Source organism: Pseudochaenichthys georgianus, chromosome 5 (genome assembly GCF_902827115.2).
Source record: "Pseudochaenichthys georgianus chromosome 5, fPseGeo1.2, whole genome shotgun sequence".
NCBI classification, from domain to species: Eukaryota; Metazoa; Chordata; class Actinopteri; order Perciformes; family Channichthyidae; genus Pseudochaenichthys; species Pseudochaenichthys georgianus.
Genome location: NC_047507.1, coordinates 1,476,194 through 1,494,374, shown reverse-complemented (window position 1 = coordinate 1,494,374; position 18,181 = coordinate 1,476,194). Strand labels below are relative to the sequence as shown.

The 18,181-nt window shown below is 40.5% G+C and overlaps 2 protein-coding genes across 3 annotated transcripts in view; one reads left to right on the top strand and one right to left on the bottom strand.

Annotated features, from left to right (window-relative positions):
• Positions 1-18,181, bottom strand: part of fbln2 (fibulin 2) — an 80,205-nt gene that overhangs the window by 16,038 nt on the left and 45,986 nt on the right. The window lies entirely within an intron of this gene.
• Positions 6,936-9,026, top strand: LOC117447043 (E3 ubiquitin-protein ligase TRIM39-like). The gene is made up of 2 exons (XM_034083627.2): positions 6,936-7,070; positions 7,174-9,026. The coding sequence occupies exon 2, from the start codon at positions 7,191-7,193 to the stop codon at positions 8,637-8,639; it is 1,449 nt and encodes a 482-aa protein (XP_033939518.1). The 5' UTR covers positions 6,936-7,070; positions 7,174-7,190; the 3' UTR covers positions 8,640-9,026.

Below are 18,181 nucleotides of genomic sequence, written 5' to 3'. Positions count from 1 at the left end.
AACGGTTAGCAGTTGACTGACAACTTATTCAGGGTCTCATGCTAATGTTGGCTATCTCTCCCTCCGTTTCCAAGCTTAAATGAAATGCAATCCCATGGGTTGTTTTGTTCGTTGTTCAAAGAAGAGGATGTTACAGCCACGACATCAACAGTGTCTTCAGACCATGTTTAAAAGTTTTATTTTGATGTAATTGATGTATGTGAGCCCACACAACTCTGAAGACGCTTATTGATTTAAGTATTGACTGAAATATTCTTAGACTAATGTTAATTGGTTATCATAAATTGATAAAAATAATGGAACTGTCAGAGAATATTTCAATCCGATCTCTCTGTGTCTAGAGGTTCTCAGTATTTCTGAGAAGCTGTTAATTTACAAAGATATGCTTTTCGTTAATTCGCATATGCTCCTGCCTGTAACTTGAGGAGGACACAGGTCAAGAGGTCCTCTGGCTTCCTGTGGGGGAGAAGGTTGGCCCATGTGAGTTGGTAATACAAACTGGTCTTTGTTCCAATGTCTGGTAATGATTAAGGTAGGAAGAGCGGGCTTTTAGGTCCCTCCCTTTTAGATATACAGATCCATGTTTTGACTCTTTGTCTTCAGAGTTTGCTAGGTGGCTCACATGAAAATGTGATATACTCTGTGATCTCTCCGGCCGTATTCTACTCTCAATAAATATCAGTGTTTGACTAAAGCTGCTCCTGCTTCCATCCTTTCCTGAGCATTGGCTCTGCATTGTTACACAGAAGTTTCCATCACACTTAACTTCAGTATTTCCATGATATGCTACCCTTTACTTCTACTCTACTTTTCAGAGGTACATGGTGTACTTTTACTCCACTACATGTATTTAATCTCTTTAGTTACTTCACATATGTGGATGAATGATGTGAAATATAACCAAGTGTTAAATCAGACTTTAGTTCCACCTGGAGTAAATCCACAAGCTACCCTGCAGTCTACAAAGTACTTCAGACTAGCTGCACCTTCACCAGCTTTGAGAACACTTTCATGATCAATCATTATAAAACATATCATATATATTATTCTGAAATGGACCAATCTGCACAATGACTACTTTTACTGTCGCTACTTTCACTATATTTTGATGATAATACTTTTCTACTTTCACTTGAGGAACATTTTGAATGCAGGACTTTTTTACTGTAACAGAGTATTCCTACACTCTGGTACTTCTACTTTTACTCAAGTACAAGACCTGAGTACTTCTACTTTTACTCAAGTACAATATCTGGGTACTTCTACTTTTACTCCAGTACAAGATCTGAGTACTTCTACTTTTACTCAAGAACAAGATCTGAGTACTTCTACTTTTACTCAAGTACAAGATCTGAGTACTTTACCACCTCTACTCACTAGCCCTACAGGTGAAGTCAATAGATTGCAGTCCAAGTATCCTCTAAAGATGGACGACCTGATGTTGATAAAACACATTTCCATTCCCTTTTCATGATACACTTGTTTTCATGGTTTTGTGAGTGCTTAAGGGTTCCTTTAAGGACAGATCCTTCTCTGTTTCTGGAGATACTATTAGAAAGAGCAATATCATTATGCATAGCCTCAGTTGGAGCCAGGGCTGTTGGACCTGATGTTGGATCCTCTCTAAATTACTGAGAACCTGGCAACACTAAATAACTCCAACACAAACACAGCCTTGTGCCAAGTTGTGTAATGAGGTGGGAACACAAAGGAGGTAATGTTGAGAGCCTGATACCATGACGCCTGTAAATACATATCAATGAGAATCAGAGGTTTAAGCCACCCAGAATCCCTTTGCATACTGAAATAATCTGCAGCTCATGACTCACGCCACGGTTTATTTGCCATAACAATATGTTCCTAACCTCTTAAACATGTTAAGCCCAAGAGACCCTGGTAATGGGGCCTCCTGCAAAAAAAAAAAAAACCCACAATGCTAACGCTGAGCCTCTGAATTAGCAACGAGCGAAAAATGCTAACAGATGACTGCACCGAAATTCACTCACAAAACCTTATTATTTATCTTTTCTGCACATCTCAACCCATCGTTTCACATCGTGAGGGGACACAGAATCGATGGGTACCCTCATTATCACTCAATTATGCGAATTCTCTGAGATAATAACAAGAACACACATCAAAACATATGGAGCTAGTTAGCTAAAAACGCTAACATGGCTCACCTGTGTCATAGTCTGGTCAAAACTGATCTTCAATGGCATTAAAACGATAAAAACGATTCTGAAGTTAATCCATAGGTTAATACAATGTGTCTGTGTCCCTTTGAATGATTTCTGATAATCCATGAGCAATACATCTGCTTTTCGGTTTTGAGATGTCAGACCTAGAGACAGCTTCACTCTGGAGCAAAACTGTGTGCGTGAAGCCCCCACCTTTTTGTTTTACCATGTGTGTGTGTGGGGAGATTCCCCTTCGATTCTATTGGCTCTAACGGTCAGGAAGAGATGTCACATGTCAAAATCGAAGAAGGTGGGCCAGAGATTTTTTGCTAAATCTGTCTAAAAAAGGTCAAATATAACTTGTTTTGCATCAATCTTGATACAGGGTACTTATTATATGGTGTACTTTGGATTCCTAAAGCTTTTAGTCTACCTTACCATCATCCAAGGTTAGTTTTCACTATAAGTACAACATATCTTTTGGATGGACACTATAATGTACAGTTTTTTTACCATGTTGTATCTGAATTTTCTTTAAAATAAAAAACATCTATATTGATTCTGACTTTTCTACATCCAACTCACAGGTGTAACCTTACTTTGAGAAAAACGATTATTAATTTAACCCTTTTAGAAGGGAAGATATGGTCATTTGTTCTGAGAATGTCATTTTCGAGCCTGAGACGTGAGAAACAGGCTTGGGGCCTAACAGGTTTTAAAGGGGCTCTATTATGCTCATTGTCAGGTTTGTATCAGTATTTAGTGTCTCTACTGTGACATATTTCCATGCTTCAATGTTCAAAAAGGTCTTTGTTTGTGTGATGGAGAAACACAGGGATTTTCATCTTTGCACAAAAACCTGTATAACAGACTCCAGAGAATGGATAACTCCTAAAAGCATGATAGAATGTATAAGGGATGACGTATTTACCCGGAAGTAAGCTGCATGGGTTCCCTCGACAAAAAAGCAATGGGATTTCTCCATAGGATTTTGGAAAATAGCTTGAAATAAGGTCTGTGGAGAACGAACCTGTTTGATAAATGCACGTTTTGTTCAGCCGGATAATCTCCACATGTCTACCCTACTTTTATCATTTTCAAATCATAAATCTAATGGCCAGAAGCAAAATACTAACGTTATGCTATAAACGAACTACAGCCGAGCCCAGCAGCACGACTTCAACGTCGAGCCAACTTAAGATCCATATTCAAACATACAGATTCTAAATGGTACGAGTTGAAGCGTTAGTTTAACAGTCTGCAGGACTCGGAGGCAGGTACTTGCTTTCAAGCAGAACAGGGCAAACAAACGTGTCTGAGTGTTTACGTCTTCGGCGTAATGACGTACAACGTCCTCGACAACTTCTGTAGTCCTATTCAGCCACTTGTTAACAACCATCGTTTTTCAGACACGTAAACTCTTCAGAAATCACCAGCAGGGTCACTGCTGATGTATTTAATGTCGTAGAACAAAACGTGATCCCTCTCTTCAATATGTATCGACCACAGACCTTATTTCCAGCTATTTTCCTAAATCCTATTGAGAAATCCCATTGGCTCTGAGACAAGGGAACAGGAAGTGGTACAATGCTGACTCACTTCCGGGTTTTAGGACTCGTCACATGACTTCACGTCACCACCGCTAAGCTAAAGGTGGCTAATGTTGGGCTATAAAGGCACTACAGCACGGTCACATGACTTGACGTCACCACCGCTAAGCTAAAGGCGGCTAATGTTGGGCTATAAAGGAACTACATCACGGTCACATGACTTCACGTCACCACCGCTAAGCTAAAGGTGGCTAATGTTGGGCCATAAAGGAACTACAGCACGGTCACATGACTTCATGTCACCACCGCTAAGCTAAAGGTGGCTAATGTTGGGCTGTAAAGGAACTGCAGCACGGTCACATGACTTCACGTCACCACTGCTAAGCTAAAGGCGGCTAATGTTGGGCTATAAAGGAACTACAGCACGGTCACATGACTTCACGTCACCACCGCTAAGCTAAAGGCAGCTAATGTTGGGCTATAAAGGAACTACAGCACGGTCACATGACTTTACATCATCACCGCTAAGCTAAAGGTGGCTAATGTTGGGCTGTAAAGGAACTACAGCACGGTCACATGACTTCACGTCACCACCGCTAAGCTAAAGGCAGCTAATGTTGGGCTATAAAGGAACTACAGCACGGTCACATGACTTTACATCATCACCGCTAAGCTAAAGGTGGCTAATGTAGGTTGAGTGGTATACTGGTAGTATTCATGCTGTAATTCCTCTCTGTATAATGTGCGCTCCACCATATTACTAATATTGTGTCACATTTGTTTTTGTAATTTCTTTCAGATAAACTGTTTGAGGAAACTTTCAGCAAGGCGGATATCACAGGATCGGTCTTTGGTGGAGTTTTTGTGGGAGCTTTTATACTTCTTGCTCTGCTTGTTGCTATAGACCAGTGGTACTCAAACTTTTTTGTCAAAGGTCCACTTGTGAAGGTCAATGGTCCGGATCAATGCCAGTAAAGCCTCCCCCCCCGGAGCGGAGCAACAAATCTGAAATTAAGAAGCAGTTTCGGCACATGTCGTTGCAGTAAATTAAAGGGTTTTCATGTTGTCGTTGCTGTGGACCTTCTTTGTCTCTTTTTTGTTTTTATTGTATTTATTTTTGAGCCGTCAGTAGATTAAAATATTTAATCACGATTAATCGCATGATTGTCCATAGTTAATCGTGATTAATCGCAAATTAATCGCACATTTTTGATCTGTTCTAAATGTTCCTTAGAGGAATATTTTTCAAGTTTTTAATACTCTTATCAACATATGAGTGGACAAATATGCTTTATGCAAATGTTTTTTATCATTTGAACAATGACAAATATTCACATGAATATTAAACACAACAACCTCTGAACATTACAAATATTCGCCTCAATTCAACCTGGAACCTCTCTCATACAATAATACAATACAAATGGTGTGTGTGTGTGTGTGTGTGTGTGTGTGTGTGTGTGTGTGTGTGTGTGTGTGTGTGTGTGTGTGTGTGTGTGTGTGTGTGTGTGTGTGTGTGTGTGTGTGTGTGTGCGTGTGTGTGATGGATCGTTGGAGCTATGTGCAACTCAAGGCATATGCTCGAACGGGAGCTGCCTGGACGTGTGCTGACTTCTCGTACAATGTCCCACTGTCTGCTTCCTGCATAAAGTCAAGTGCTCGGTGCAGTTGTGGCGAAATGTCGCTCCTCTGTTTTCATTTAAACAGCTCCTTATAATAATATATTGGATTTATATCCGTTAGCGCAGCTAGCTAGCACCAGATGCCAACAACAACAACAATGCACGTAAGGTCTCTCTCTCGCTCGCTCGAGCCACACATCCACCCACCCTCCCGGTCCTCCCGATGGCCAGTCGGTGCCTGCCGGTGAGCGTGGAAGTGTGGTCTGCCACAAGCGGGCGGCAGGAGCGGGGCTGTCAGCATCAGCTTGTGGATGGTATTTTAAACTCGATGCGCTCTGAAAATACCGGGTGGCCGAGGAAAAAAAATACACATGTGTTAATCACGTAAAACAATTAGTTATTACCGCGTCATTACCGCGTCATTGGCGCGTCATTGACGCGTCATTAACGCGTTATTAACGCGTCATTGACGCGTCATTGGCGCGTCATTGACGTGTCATTAACGCGTTATTAACGCGTTAACGCATTAACTTGACCGCATTATTACCGCGTTATTGACGCGTTATTGACGCGTTATTGACGCGTTATTCACGCGTTATTCACGCGTTATTAACGCGTTAACTTGACAGCCCTAATTTATTTATTTTATTTAATTAATACATTTTATGTTTTGTTAGCTGAGCTGTTTGATTGTATATGTTATGTATCTCTCTGTACAGCACTTTGGTCTCGAGGTTTTAAAGTGCTATATAAATAATGTCAAAAACTATTCTTTAAAATCGACATTTCATTCTCAAGGTTTACCTGCCTTGATGTGGTTTAAGAGTTGTTCTCATCACAATAATTTATATCATCATTCTTGTATTATTATAAACATGGAGAAAGCTTTTGTTAAGACTGTTCATCATAGGATTAGTTTTTTCAAAATATCAAATGTTGCATTAAGTGTCTTAATAAGGGTTTTGAATATCCTTCACTTCCATGCTTTTTTAAATTGTAAAACCTAATAAAACAAGGTGGAAAAAAAAAACTTTTCTGAATAAAAGATATAGCCACAAATTACAGTTTAAATGTTTTGATTATCTCCAAAAGAGATCCTGTGCAAGGGTTTTGTACTCGACAATGACATGTGTTTGGAAAACTTTTTCTGTTGTAGTTGAAGGTGAAATGTGTTGTTGATCTATAAAACAGAAGCTAATTGATCAAGAGCCGACGAAAAACCTTTCAAACTTTTATCACTTTGATTAAATACTGATGAAAAAGAACTGAACGCAGACTTCATCTTGTATCATATTATATATCAGGGGTGTTTCTAGAAAGATATAGTATGAGGTGATACTGATACACTGATACACGTTTTAACTGATGTGCCACTTGACAGATATTTGGTTTGTGAAACACTACGTGAGCCTACAAGTTTACATACAATAAATCAGTTTATATTTCAACTCAAACACCACTTCAACCTTTAATCCAGCAATAAATCTGCCCTTTGGACTGAGACACTCCCTGAGTCACACGAGAGGGGACAGAGTTCAGCAGAGGAGGCGTGACAGAGCTCACCTGACTTCACTGCAGAGAGACAGACGGACTGAAAAACAGACGATCACATTCACCTTCAGACCAAACTAACAACTTCCTCTGAGTTCAGCTACAGGAGAGAAAAGTGGAAACTACAACACTGCTGCTTCAACCTGCGGACCCTCCACCCCCTGAAGGTGAGTCTGACTCCAAACATCACTCAAGTGAATGTCAGTGAAGTTAGTAGAGGAGGGGGAGGGGAGCCATGACTGACTGTACTTCCTGTCTGCTGTGTTTCAGCTTCACTCAGAGACAACATGGCTTCCAGGTTAGAGGAAGATCTCTGCTGTCCGGTCTGTAAGGACGTCTTTAGAGATCCTGTTCTTCTGTCCTGTAGCCACAGCTTCTGTAAAGCCTGTCTGCAGACCTGGTGGGATGGGAAAGAAGAAAAGGAGTGTCCAGTTTGTCGGAGAAAATCCTCCAAAGATGAACCTCCCTGTAACCTGGTGTTGAAGAACCTGAGTGAGACCTTCTTACAGGAGAGAGGTCAGAGACCTTCAGAGGCTCTCTGCAGTCTGCACTCTGAGAAACTCAGACTCTTCTGTCTGGACCATCAGCAGCCAGTGTGTCTCGTCTGCAGAGATTCAAGAAGACACACCAACCACAGATTCAGACCCATGGATGAAGCTGCTCAGGAACTCAAGAAGAAGCTCCAGAAAGCTCTGAAGCCCTTAAAGAAGAAGTTAAAGACTTTTGAAGAAGTTAAAGTGGAGTTTGATCTAACAGCAGGACACATGAAGGTCCAGGCTCTACACACAGAGAAGCAGATTAAGGAGCAGTTCAAGAAGCTTCACCAGTTTCTAGAAGAGGAAGAGGAGGCTAGGATGGGTGCACTGAGGGAGGAAGAGGAGCAGAAGAGGAGGAAGATGGAGGCTGTGAGCAGAGAGATAGCAGCTCTTTCACACACAGTCAGAGCCACAGAGGAGGAGCTGAGAGCTGAAGACGTCTCCTTCCTGCACAACTACAAGGCTGCAGTGGAGAGGCTGCAGCGCCCCCTGCTGGAGGCTCCACAGCTGCCCTCAGGAGCTCTGATAGACCAGGCCAAACACCTGGGCAACCTCAGCTTTAACATCTGGAGCAAGATGAAGGACATGGTGTCCTACTCTCCTCTCATCCTGGACCCAAACACTGCTCATCCATTACTCATCCTGTCTGAAGATCTGACCAGTGTGAGACGAGTAGAGGAGGAAGAGGAGGAAGATGAGGTAGAGGAGGTAGAGGAGGAAGATGAGGAAGATGAGGTAGAGGAGGTAGTGGAGGAACAGGAACTTCCTGATAATCCAGAGAGGTTTGATAGTTTCCCCTGTGTCCTGGGCTCTGAGGGCTTTAACTCAGGGACTCACAGCTGGGATGTCCAGGTTACCGACAGTACATTCTGGTCACTGGGTGTGTCAGCAGAGTCTGTCCCGAGGAAGGGACTCATGGAGTCTGGATTATGGGGAATAGGTTTCAATGGAGGTGAATACTCAGCAGAGTCACCACCAGATCCACCCACTCCTCTCCGCCTGAAGAAGGAGCTCCAGAGGGTCAGAGTGAGTCTGGACTGGAACGGAGGAAAGTTGTCGTTCTCTGACCCTGACACCAACACACACATACACACCTTCAAACACACTTTCACTGAGAAGATGTTTCCATACATTCTCACTCTGGAGGAAGTGAATATATTACCGCTGAAGGTGTGGGTGACAGTGGATCAGAGCAGGTAGAGATAAACAGGATCATTATATCTGTGATGTTCGTCTCTGAAAGGGATCGTTCACTGACCTCTGAACCTGTCCTCCTGCTGTCTCTTTATTCTAAACATGTTTTTATTCTTGTTGTTATTGAGTTTGATAATCTACTTTTTGATCATACTGTCAACCTTTATTAAATTGAAACACATGCATTTAGCTGACACTTGTATCCAAGTAACATCATGTTCATCAAATGTGCTGCACTGCTTCCTTTAGAGGAAATAAGAGATATATATTCTTCACATTTTAAATGATCTCACCCAGATTCAGATCTTTATGTCAGGTTAGAGTTCAACCTTCTCTGTTTTATTGAAACAATGTTGTTATCAATTGTTCATTTGTGATTTGGGCATGATGGCAAAATATATAAATTATGTTTAATCCAACTGCAAGTTTGAGCAGCGAATCATTTATCAGATCCAAAATAAAATGCATTTTAATTTCCAGTCCAGACAATATTGTTTTTAAATAGTTGAAATTAGAGTTTTATTACATTCCATTTTTATATTTTAAACTTGTATAATCATATGAAATATACAGAGCTACTGGGTTTAAAGTAACTCCCTGACAGACCTCTTCGTCAGGGAATAAAATACATGTTTTAAAGAGATTTCTAAGTATTTAAATACAGAGTAAATGTTAAACACAGTTTGCCCAGGAGAAGCCTAAACAGAGAGGACGACCCATTGCTGTTCAGCGTGGATTATCAAATGCACACGTTTATAAACTCTAAAGGATTTCATCTCAATCTAAAATACTGATTTCTTGGCAGCGGTGTGTTATCGAGTTTTAACAACCTCTTAAACTTCTAATTTGACCAATCAGAGTTGAGTATTCAGCTAAGACGTTTAATACAATATAATAATATATAGTAAAGTGAAATATATATTGGAGAAGACAAAGTAATGTGTGCACTATGGATATATAAAAACATGTATGTCACAATAGAGCTGTGCATTAATATGAATAATGATATCACTCAGATTATTAAAGCAGCAACAATCACATGTAATGAGAGAAGAGCAAACAGATGTTACAATGCTGTCAAATAATAAACAAACTAACATTTCTGATTACATCAGTTTCACAAGAACAGAGGTTTCTTCAGACTGAAAACAAGTTGCTTCTTTTCCTCATTGTATTCATGTTTATTTCCTTCCTGACATGACACGTCTCAGAATAAAAAGTAGAACTAGAGAATGCAATTCCTGAAGAAATTGCTAGTGGGAATGCTTCATGCTGAAAAGCTGACGCTAAACTGCTATGCTGAGAAATCGAATGTGTAAGAAGAAAGTGAAGAATTTAGATCGAAATGATAAATGAACACTGGGGGCTTGAATGTGTGATGAGAGAAGAAAATAAAGTAAAAAGGCTTGGAAAAGCAGCAGAATATTTCAACTGTAAACTTCTGAACTAAGTTGATGGCGAATGATCTTTCACCATGCCAACGGCATTTGATGACATCCCATAATACGCTTAGATGTGTTGATGGCTGCATCGTTACCAAACCTGTGAAGTTTTGGGCTGTTTGGAGCATTTTCACTGAAGTTATGAAAAAACCGTGTTTCATGGCGAGCATTGTGTTGCCATGGCAACGGCATTTCGAGAAATCTCAAAACTGTCCCGTAGATGTCTTCACGGCTGGACTGTTAGCACACGTGAAGTTTGATCACTTTTTGAACATTTTCATAGGAGTTATAGCGACATCGTCTTTTATGGCGAGGGATGGGTTTCCATGGAAACGGCATATGATGACACCCCATTATTGACGTAGAGCTGTTGAGGGCTGGACCGTTAACCATTATCTGAAGTGTGGTGCTGTTTTGACCATTTTCATAGGCGTTATGGCGAAGGATGCGTTCCCATGGAAACGGCATATGGTGAGATGTCAGATTTGGCGTAAAGCTGTTGAGGCATGGACCGGTGATATACAAGCAAAGTTTGGGGGACGATCGGACCGTGGCCATTGGAGTTACAGCGACATTGTGTTTTATGGTGAGAGATGTGTTTCAATGGTAACGGCATATGATGACACCCCATAAATGACGTAGAGCTGTTGAGGGCATCACCATTAACCATTATCTGAAGTCTGCTGCTCTGAGCATGTCAGTTGGACTTATGACATCATCGTGTTCCATGACACAGGTGTTTATATTTGAGTTAACGAGGTGTCCAGAGATCAAAGATTTCCATGGTGATGTGCAGTAATCAGTGAGAGGAGAGCATTTTCATTGTTCTGATTGAGAGATAAACCTCTTACATGTGAACGTATTGTTGAAGAACCGTAACAGCTATTGGTGACATTTCAAAGCGTGAAGCATGTCAAGGAACTTGAGCATCTGAAGTGTACTTGTTGTGTACTTTCGGGTTAACAATGTGGCCTTTTTGGCAGATTAACTAAAGGTGTGCAGCTGCTGTGGTGGGGAAAGATGAGGCTGAACTTACAATGGGGTTTAATGGAGACAGGTTGAACGTTTTTGTCACTTCCTGCCCTCAAGAGGCATTTTGTTTAATTATTTTGCGAAAAAGCTACGAGATGTTTTCCTACGTTTCTCATGAAGAATTATGTCTCAGGAATGTAAGAAAATATGAAGGCAACATTAAATCTGTCCACCACTCTAGCTGTGACATCACGCACCCTAAAATCTGAAGAAGGCCTCTTTACGAAGGTCTAATATCTCTAAAAGTACGAATCAGACTTAAAAGTTGTGTTACACGAATAATCTCAGAAAGATGTATAACATTTTAAAGTTGGAATAAGGTTTCTGAGTGAAAGTATGAATGAACAGTTAGCAGTTGAATCTCATGAAGATTTGTTGAAGTCTGAAGATGTTCTCCATTGACTTCAATGTTAAAAATGTGATGTATTATGGGATGTATCTCTGGAATTATGAAAGTTATGAATGAGAAAAGTAATAGCCATCGATTCTCGACCGAGCTGAAAGTTTTGATGTTTGAACAGAGTTTCTGCGATGTTCAATGTGGGAGAAGGGGAGGTGCAAAATAACCCTGCGGAATAATAAAGAATTTCGTGCGTAGCATAACAGATAGTTGGAATGCTGTATCAGCATTCCAACTAAATTAAGTAAATATCATTTTAACTAGTACTTGTAACAGAATATATTTGTTAAGTAACCTTCCCAGCCCTGTTAAAGCTGAACAAATTGTTAACCAGGAACACGGTGTATCTGTGTATCTGTCGGCAGTCCTTTGCTGAAATGCCTTTCTCAAAGCTTTTGCTCCAGGGAAATTGAATGAACTTGTGATCACCTTCCCTCGGGATCCAGAGTTAGGAAAATCCAGAATCTGAGGTTGTCTTCAGCACCTGGTGTGTGAATAACAACCAGGAGCTATTTTCCCACAACGTTTATTTTACCTAACCACTACACAAGCATCACCTCTCACAACACGGGACATAGAAGGCAAAAGTACACACATCCTTTACTCAAGTAGAAGTACAGATACTCGTGTTTAAAAATACTCTGGTAAAAGCAAAAGTACTGAAGAGGTTTGAAATGTCACACGAGAACTTCTCTATTCTGAGAACCGTTATACTATCTACAGCTCAAGGACAGGTGTCTAATACCGTGTGAAGACAGATTTCTGAGCTTCCCTCCCTTTGCTGTATATAAGCTTTGTGACTATATTGTACTGCGCACACTCCTGCAGACTATCCTATACTCTGTGAGACCTGTGTCTTTGTATTGTATCTTATTTATTTGAAGCTTCAAATAAATAACCAGAAAGACAACTCTGTCTGTTTCACCATTTATGTGTTTTGATCACTCTGACTTGTACTCTCCACAGTATTGGGTCTCAGATTTCCATAACACATGTAAGAAGTAGAAAGTGCAGGTATGTGTGTTCAACATGTAAGAAGTAGAAAGTGCAGGTGTGTGTTCAAAATGTAAGAAGTAAAAGTAAAAAGTCGTCAGAAAAATAAGTAGTGGAGTAAAGTACTGATGCCAGAAAAATGTACTCTGGAGTCGGTGGACGCGCCGGCGCGTCCAGGTGCGCATAATTTTACGTAATTAATCATATGTTTTCGATTATAAGGAGTAGAATATGATTCAGATATCCGCGGAATCGCTGGAAGAGTAGCTTTCCAGTGGTATCTCCTGTGAGACTGTAACCAGGGCACAGCAGCCAATATGGCCGCTCAAAGCAGCTTGACTTTACACTGTGGGATTGGTGGATTCGTGTGTCCGTCAAGGAAATCTCGGCCGGCAGCCATCATGGTCTGAAATGACCAATGGACATCGAGAAAACACTAAGGACCTACCCACCAAGTAAAAAAAACATAAACCACGTGAGAGAGACAGAGAAAATGGCTAAAATAACTTTACAGTCGCCGACTTCGCCAGAGATTTGTTTCGCTAGCAGCAGTGAAGATAGAGCCTCAGAACCTGAAGTCTTCGACTCTTCTGAAGAAGAAGAATACAAAGACAACAACAACAAGGATCCATTTGGACATGGGTAAGTGTAAATATTACAGTAATAGTGTACTGGCAATGGGTGGGGAATACCGCGAAAATGAACAATAGGTTTATTGATATATTTTTTTTATCGATAGTCATGAACTTTGTCTTGGGACAAAATAGACTCTCCATTAGCAAACGTTTACTCTGTGTTAACGTTATTTTGGTGTGTAAAAGTGAGATTACATGTGTAGATGATTAAATTAATCATGTATTCGTCCCACAACGGAGACATTTACAGTGACATGTTTTTGCCATTGATTATTTTATCATACTGTTCTGTACAGATGAGACTTTGTCATAGATTTATTTATATGTGTGCCTGTTATTATTTTACCGTCCTGTACAGATGAGACTTTGTAATCAGATGTAGCCTATGTATATGTGTGTCTGTGATTTTATACTGAATGTAAAGTAACTGGAAATGCCTGTGTGTGTGTGTCTGTCTGTCTGTCTGTCTGTCTGTCTGTCTGTCTGTCTGTCTGTCTGTGTGTGTGTGTGTGTGTGTGTGTGAGAGAGAGATAGAGAGAGATCGAGAGAGACTCCTTCTCCAACCTCCCAAACTTTCTTTTTATGTGTGCATTTTTATTTGTGCTTGAGCAACATTTTACTTGAACTTTATTTCAATGGAATTAGTAGTAATTATTGTCCTACATTTTAATTTGTTTTACAGAGATGTTTCAGACCCACAGGCGGAGTTTATCCAGCAGCCAGAACATCCATCTGTGCCGGCCCCCAGGTCAAGATCTACTGTGGCTCAAGGGCCTTCACCACCAAGGACCAGCAGACCAGCATCACTACAGCTGCCTCCACCTCCAACTGCGGCTGCCACCAGGTCAAGATACACCTCAGCACAAAGGCTCCACCACAGCCATCACCTTCAACCCAGCCAGCAAGGAGGTCTCATGGAGGTCTCGTATAGCACTTGTACACCCCACCTACACAGCAGCCCATGCACCATCACCCCCACCTACACAGCAGCCAGACCCACTGTCTTGGAAGACAGACAAAGACCTTGACACTGTCTTGACATTTATAATGAATAGTTGGTTGAAAGTTCTGATGTTCAATATTGTAAATAGTTAGATTTTCCAGTTTCTTATATTTATATAAATAGTTGGTTGAAAAAAACATATTTATAATGAATTGTTGGTTGAAAAAAAAGGTTGAATGCTCAATTTGTATTTTTACACATCACATGAATTATTCAGTCCTAATGTATCTCAGTCCCTGCTGTGGTGAAGGTAGAGTGATAAACACCTGTTTTACTCAAAATTCTAATTACATTTTTTCCATTTTAGACATGAATATCACATTTATATACAGTTTAATTCAAATATTTCACTGCTTTTGTGATCCTAAGACTTTGGTAACCAATTCTAAAACACCAAAACAATTCGATCATGAGTACATTTGTGTTTTCACAAGAGTTTTGAAGATTTTCTGAAAATCGGATGTCAAATTTTAAGCTTTTGAGCTACTTATCTCATCAAACAGTGCTCTAAGGTGAGTAATTTGCATATATAGAAATACCAGAGATTGTCCTGAACATTTTGATATTCAACACATGGGGTGCCATGTTAGAAGAAATACATTTAAAAAGGTGATTTAAGAAAACATCTAAAAATCGAGAAAATACCTTTAGACTCCAGAGGGTTAAGTACAGTAACAAAGTATTTGTACTCCACTACTTCCCATCTCTGCCACAGGATATTTTATTGTATCTTATTACACGACTTAGTTGAATATTTGATTGAGATTGGTTGTACATTCCAGAGGTCTGTTATTTTTTGCTGACAGACCGTTGCTAAGGAGAACAAACCGTTGCTATGGAGGATAAAGGGACAGTTTGCAGTCATATTAATCAGCAGAAAAAAAAGTCTGGTCAGTTTAACATCAACTGTGGACAACAAACAAAAAATGTTCCATCAGAAATCACTATTTCATTTCATTTCAAACCTTTATTTAACCAGATTGGTCCCATTGAGATCATAGATCTCTTTTTCAAGGGAGACCTGCAGCATATAGGTTCGACATGAAACATAAAACAATAAAGGACATTATATTTACAGGATACATAGTTATAGACATTTACAAGTGCCCATTGTATCAGCAAGCATTTCATTTACCCTAGCTTTAAAAACATGCAGAGGAATGAGATTGCTCAGTTTCAATTCTTGCTGAAGATTGTTCCAAGCAAGTGGAGCTGCGCACATAAAAGCTGTCTTACCTAAGACAGTCCTTGCTCTTGGCACTTCTAACAAGACTACATCATGTGACCTCAGACAATAGCTGCTTGCAACTCTCTGTGTTATCAGCGAGCAGATATAATACGGGAGTTTACCCAACAAAGCTTTATAGATAAAAGTGTACCAGTGACTGAGCCTCCGTACAGAGAGAGATGGTAAACCTGCCTTGGTATACAGTGTACAGTGATGTGTAAGCGCTTTACAATTTGTGACAAATCTCAGAGCACTGTGATACGCAGCATCCAATTTGCTCAGGTAATTGGCAGATGCATTCATATAGACCAGATCCCCATAGTCCAGCACAGGTCAAAGGTCACAGTGACTAGCCTTTTCCTGGCCTCAAGCGAGAAACAGGACTTGTTTCTGAAAAAGAAACCTAGCCTAACCCTCAGTTTTTTAAGCAGGTTATTGACATGAAGTTTAAAAGAGAGACAATCATCAAGCCAGATACCAAGGTATTTGTAACAGGCAACAACTTCAAGTTTTGTTCCTTGCGTAGTTACAATATCTAAAACAGGCTCTGGTGTCTTTTTAGCTTTTGAAAAGAGCATTACCTTGGTTTGATCCACATTTAAAAGAAGCTTTAATTCAGAGAGCTGAGTCTGAAGTGTTAAAAACAGCCTGTAATTTAACAACAGCCTCCTTAATGGAGGGACCTGCACAATACATCACAGTATCATCCTCATAAAAATGTAAAGTAGCTTCATCCACATTATCACCTACACCAGGGGTGCCCACACTTTTTGGGCCGGTGGGCTACTTTTGAAATGACCAGCTCACCGAGGTCTACCAACCAAAAATAAAATCCCAAATTGCAAGGAGCTGAATAACACGTGTTATGTATACATGGGATAACTACAACAACTCTATTTGGGTTCTTGAACAGAAACAAATACATGAATACATAAAACTAAAATGGCATGTTAACCTCTCTCTATTTCTCTCTCTCTCTGTTAAGAAACACATAACAAGCAGGCTAAGAAACCACTCTCCATGTCCTGAAATCTTAAACATAAAAAACAAATATAAGTACAAGGAATACAATAAACGAGTAGAACAGTCAACTTAGACACCAGACTCAAATGGGTCCTATGAACAGTCTCTCAAAGTTATAATGAAATATACATAGGTCCAATATAGGCATGTTATATTATTTCTCTCTCTCTCTCTCTCTCTCTCTCTCTCTCTCTCTCTCTCTCTCTCTCTCTCTCTCTCTCTCTCTCTCTCTCTCTCTCTCTCGATTACAGATTTGAAAACATCGTTGCTTGCACAATGTGCACAAAGTAGCACGATTGCTGCAGCCCAGCAGCTGATCTCAGAGCACGCTCCCCTCTCCTGCAGGGGGGCGTGGTCAGCTGCAGCTCACAGAATCAGCCCCCTGCAAAAACAGCGCCGGAAAGAGCAAATGGAGCGAAATGAGGCATGGCATTTGATTTAATTATAAAAGGTATAATATGTGGTAAACTGAAGAGCCCTTTGGGAGCCGAAAGAGCCGGCTCTTCTTGGTGAGCCGAGCCAAATGATCCGGCTTTTTCTGTCAATCAAGTAAACTCCTGAATTAAGTGGCAGGGAGGACAAGGGAGGAGGGATCAAAACCTGTTTTGTCTATTTTAACGGAGCTTGATTTTTTTTATTTTAATGAATGACTCGCGGTCTACCAGCATTGCCCCCGCGGGTGACCGGTCGCCCGCGGTCGACGTACTGGGCACCTCTGACCTACACTGTTAATATATATGGAGAATAAAAGTGGTCCTAAAACAGAACCTTGTGGTACACCATTAGAAATGTTTAACCATTCAGAAGACAGTCCATCAAAATGAACACATTGGGACCTTTCAGAGAGGTAGTTCACAAACCACTCCACTGCATTGCTGGATATGCCAATACTGAGTAGCCTCTGCTTTAAAATGCGATGATCGATGGTGTCAAACACTTTCTTTCTGAATCCTGACTGATGTTTAGACAGGATGTCATTTGTACATAAAAACTCCTTTACTTGTTCACTCACTAAGCGTTCGAGCACCTTGGCCAGAACTGACAATTTAGAGATTGGTCTATAGTTATTTAAAATAGTTGTCTCCCCTCCTTTCAGTAAAGGCAAGACATAAGCAGACTTCCATACTTTTGGAATTGTGTTCGTGCTGAGGGAGAGGTTAAAAAGAGAAGTAAGAGGTGGAGCAATAAAATCTGCAGCTATCTTTAAAAAGAAAGGTTCTACGTTGTCTGGGCCAGCCGGTTTCCTAGGATCCAACTTGGATAATGCTTCATGAACAATACCAATAGTTAAAGGAGTAAAACTGAAAGGGTTTTCCAGACCACATTGTTCAGAGTCAAGGATTGGAGCGTTCACAGGAGCCACACAGCCAAACAGAGAGCCACAAGACACAAAATGCTCATTAAAGCAATGTAGCATAGTAACCCTGTCTGATATAATGCCAGATGCTGTGGTAAGGCACGGAGGTAGCTCATTTGGGATATCACCAGTGGAATCGATTTTATGGCTTTCCAAAATTTCCTAGGATTATTCAGGTTTTCTGTGGTAACCGACAAATAGTACTTTGATTTAGCACTTTTTATTTGAGATGTGAAGCTATTTCTTAGCTGCCTAAAACGTAGCCATTCTACCTCTGAGCCTGATTTCCTAGCCTTAGCCCAAGCATTATTTCTCTCATGAAGGAGACTGGACAGCTCAGCAGAAAACCAGGGATTGTTTCGTCCCTTCACTCTAAATGTACGCAGAGGTGCATGTCTATCTATAATATTCATAAAACCAAGATAAAAATAAGAC

Excerpts from the sequence above, each read along its gene's own strand:
- LOC117447043 (XM_034083627.2), top strand. The coding sequence starts at position 7,191 with ATGGCTTCCAGGTTAGAGGAAGATCTCTGCTGTCCGGTCTGTAAGGAC.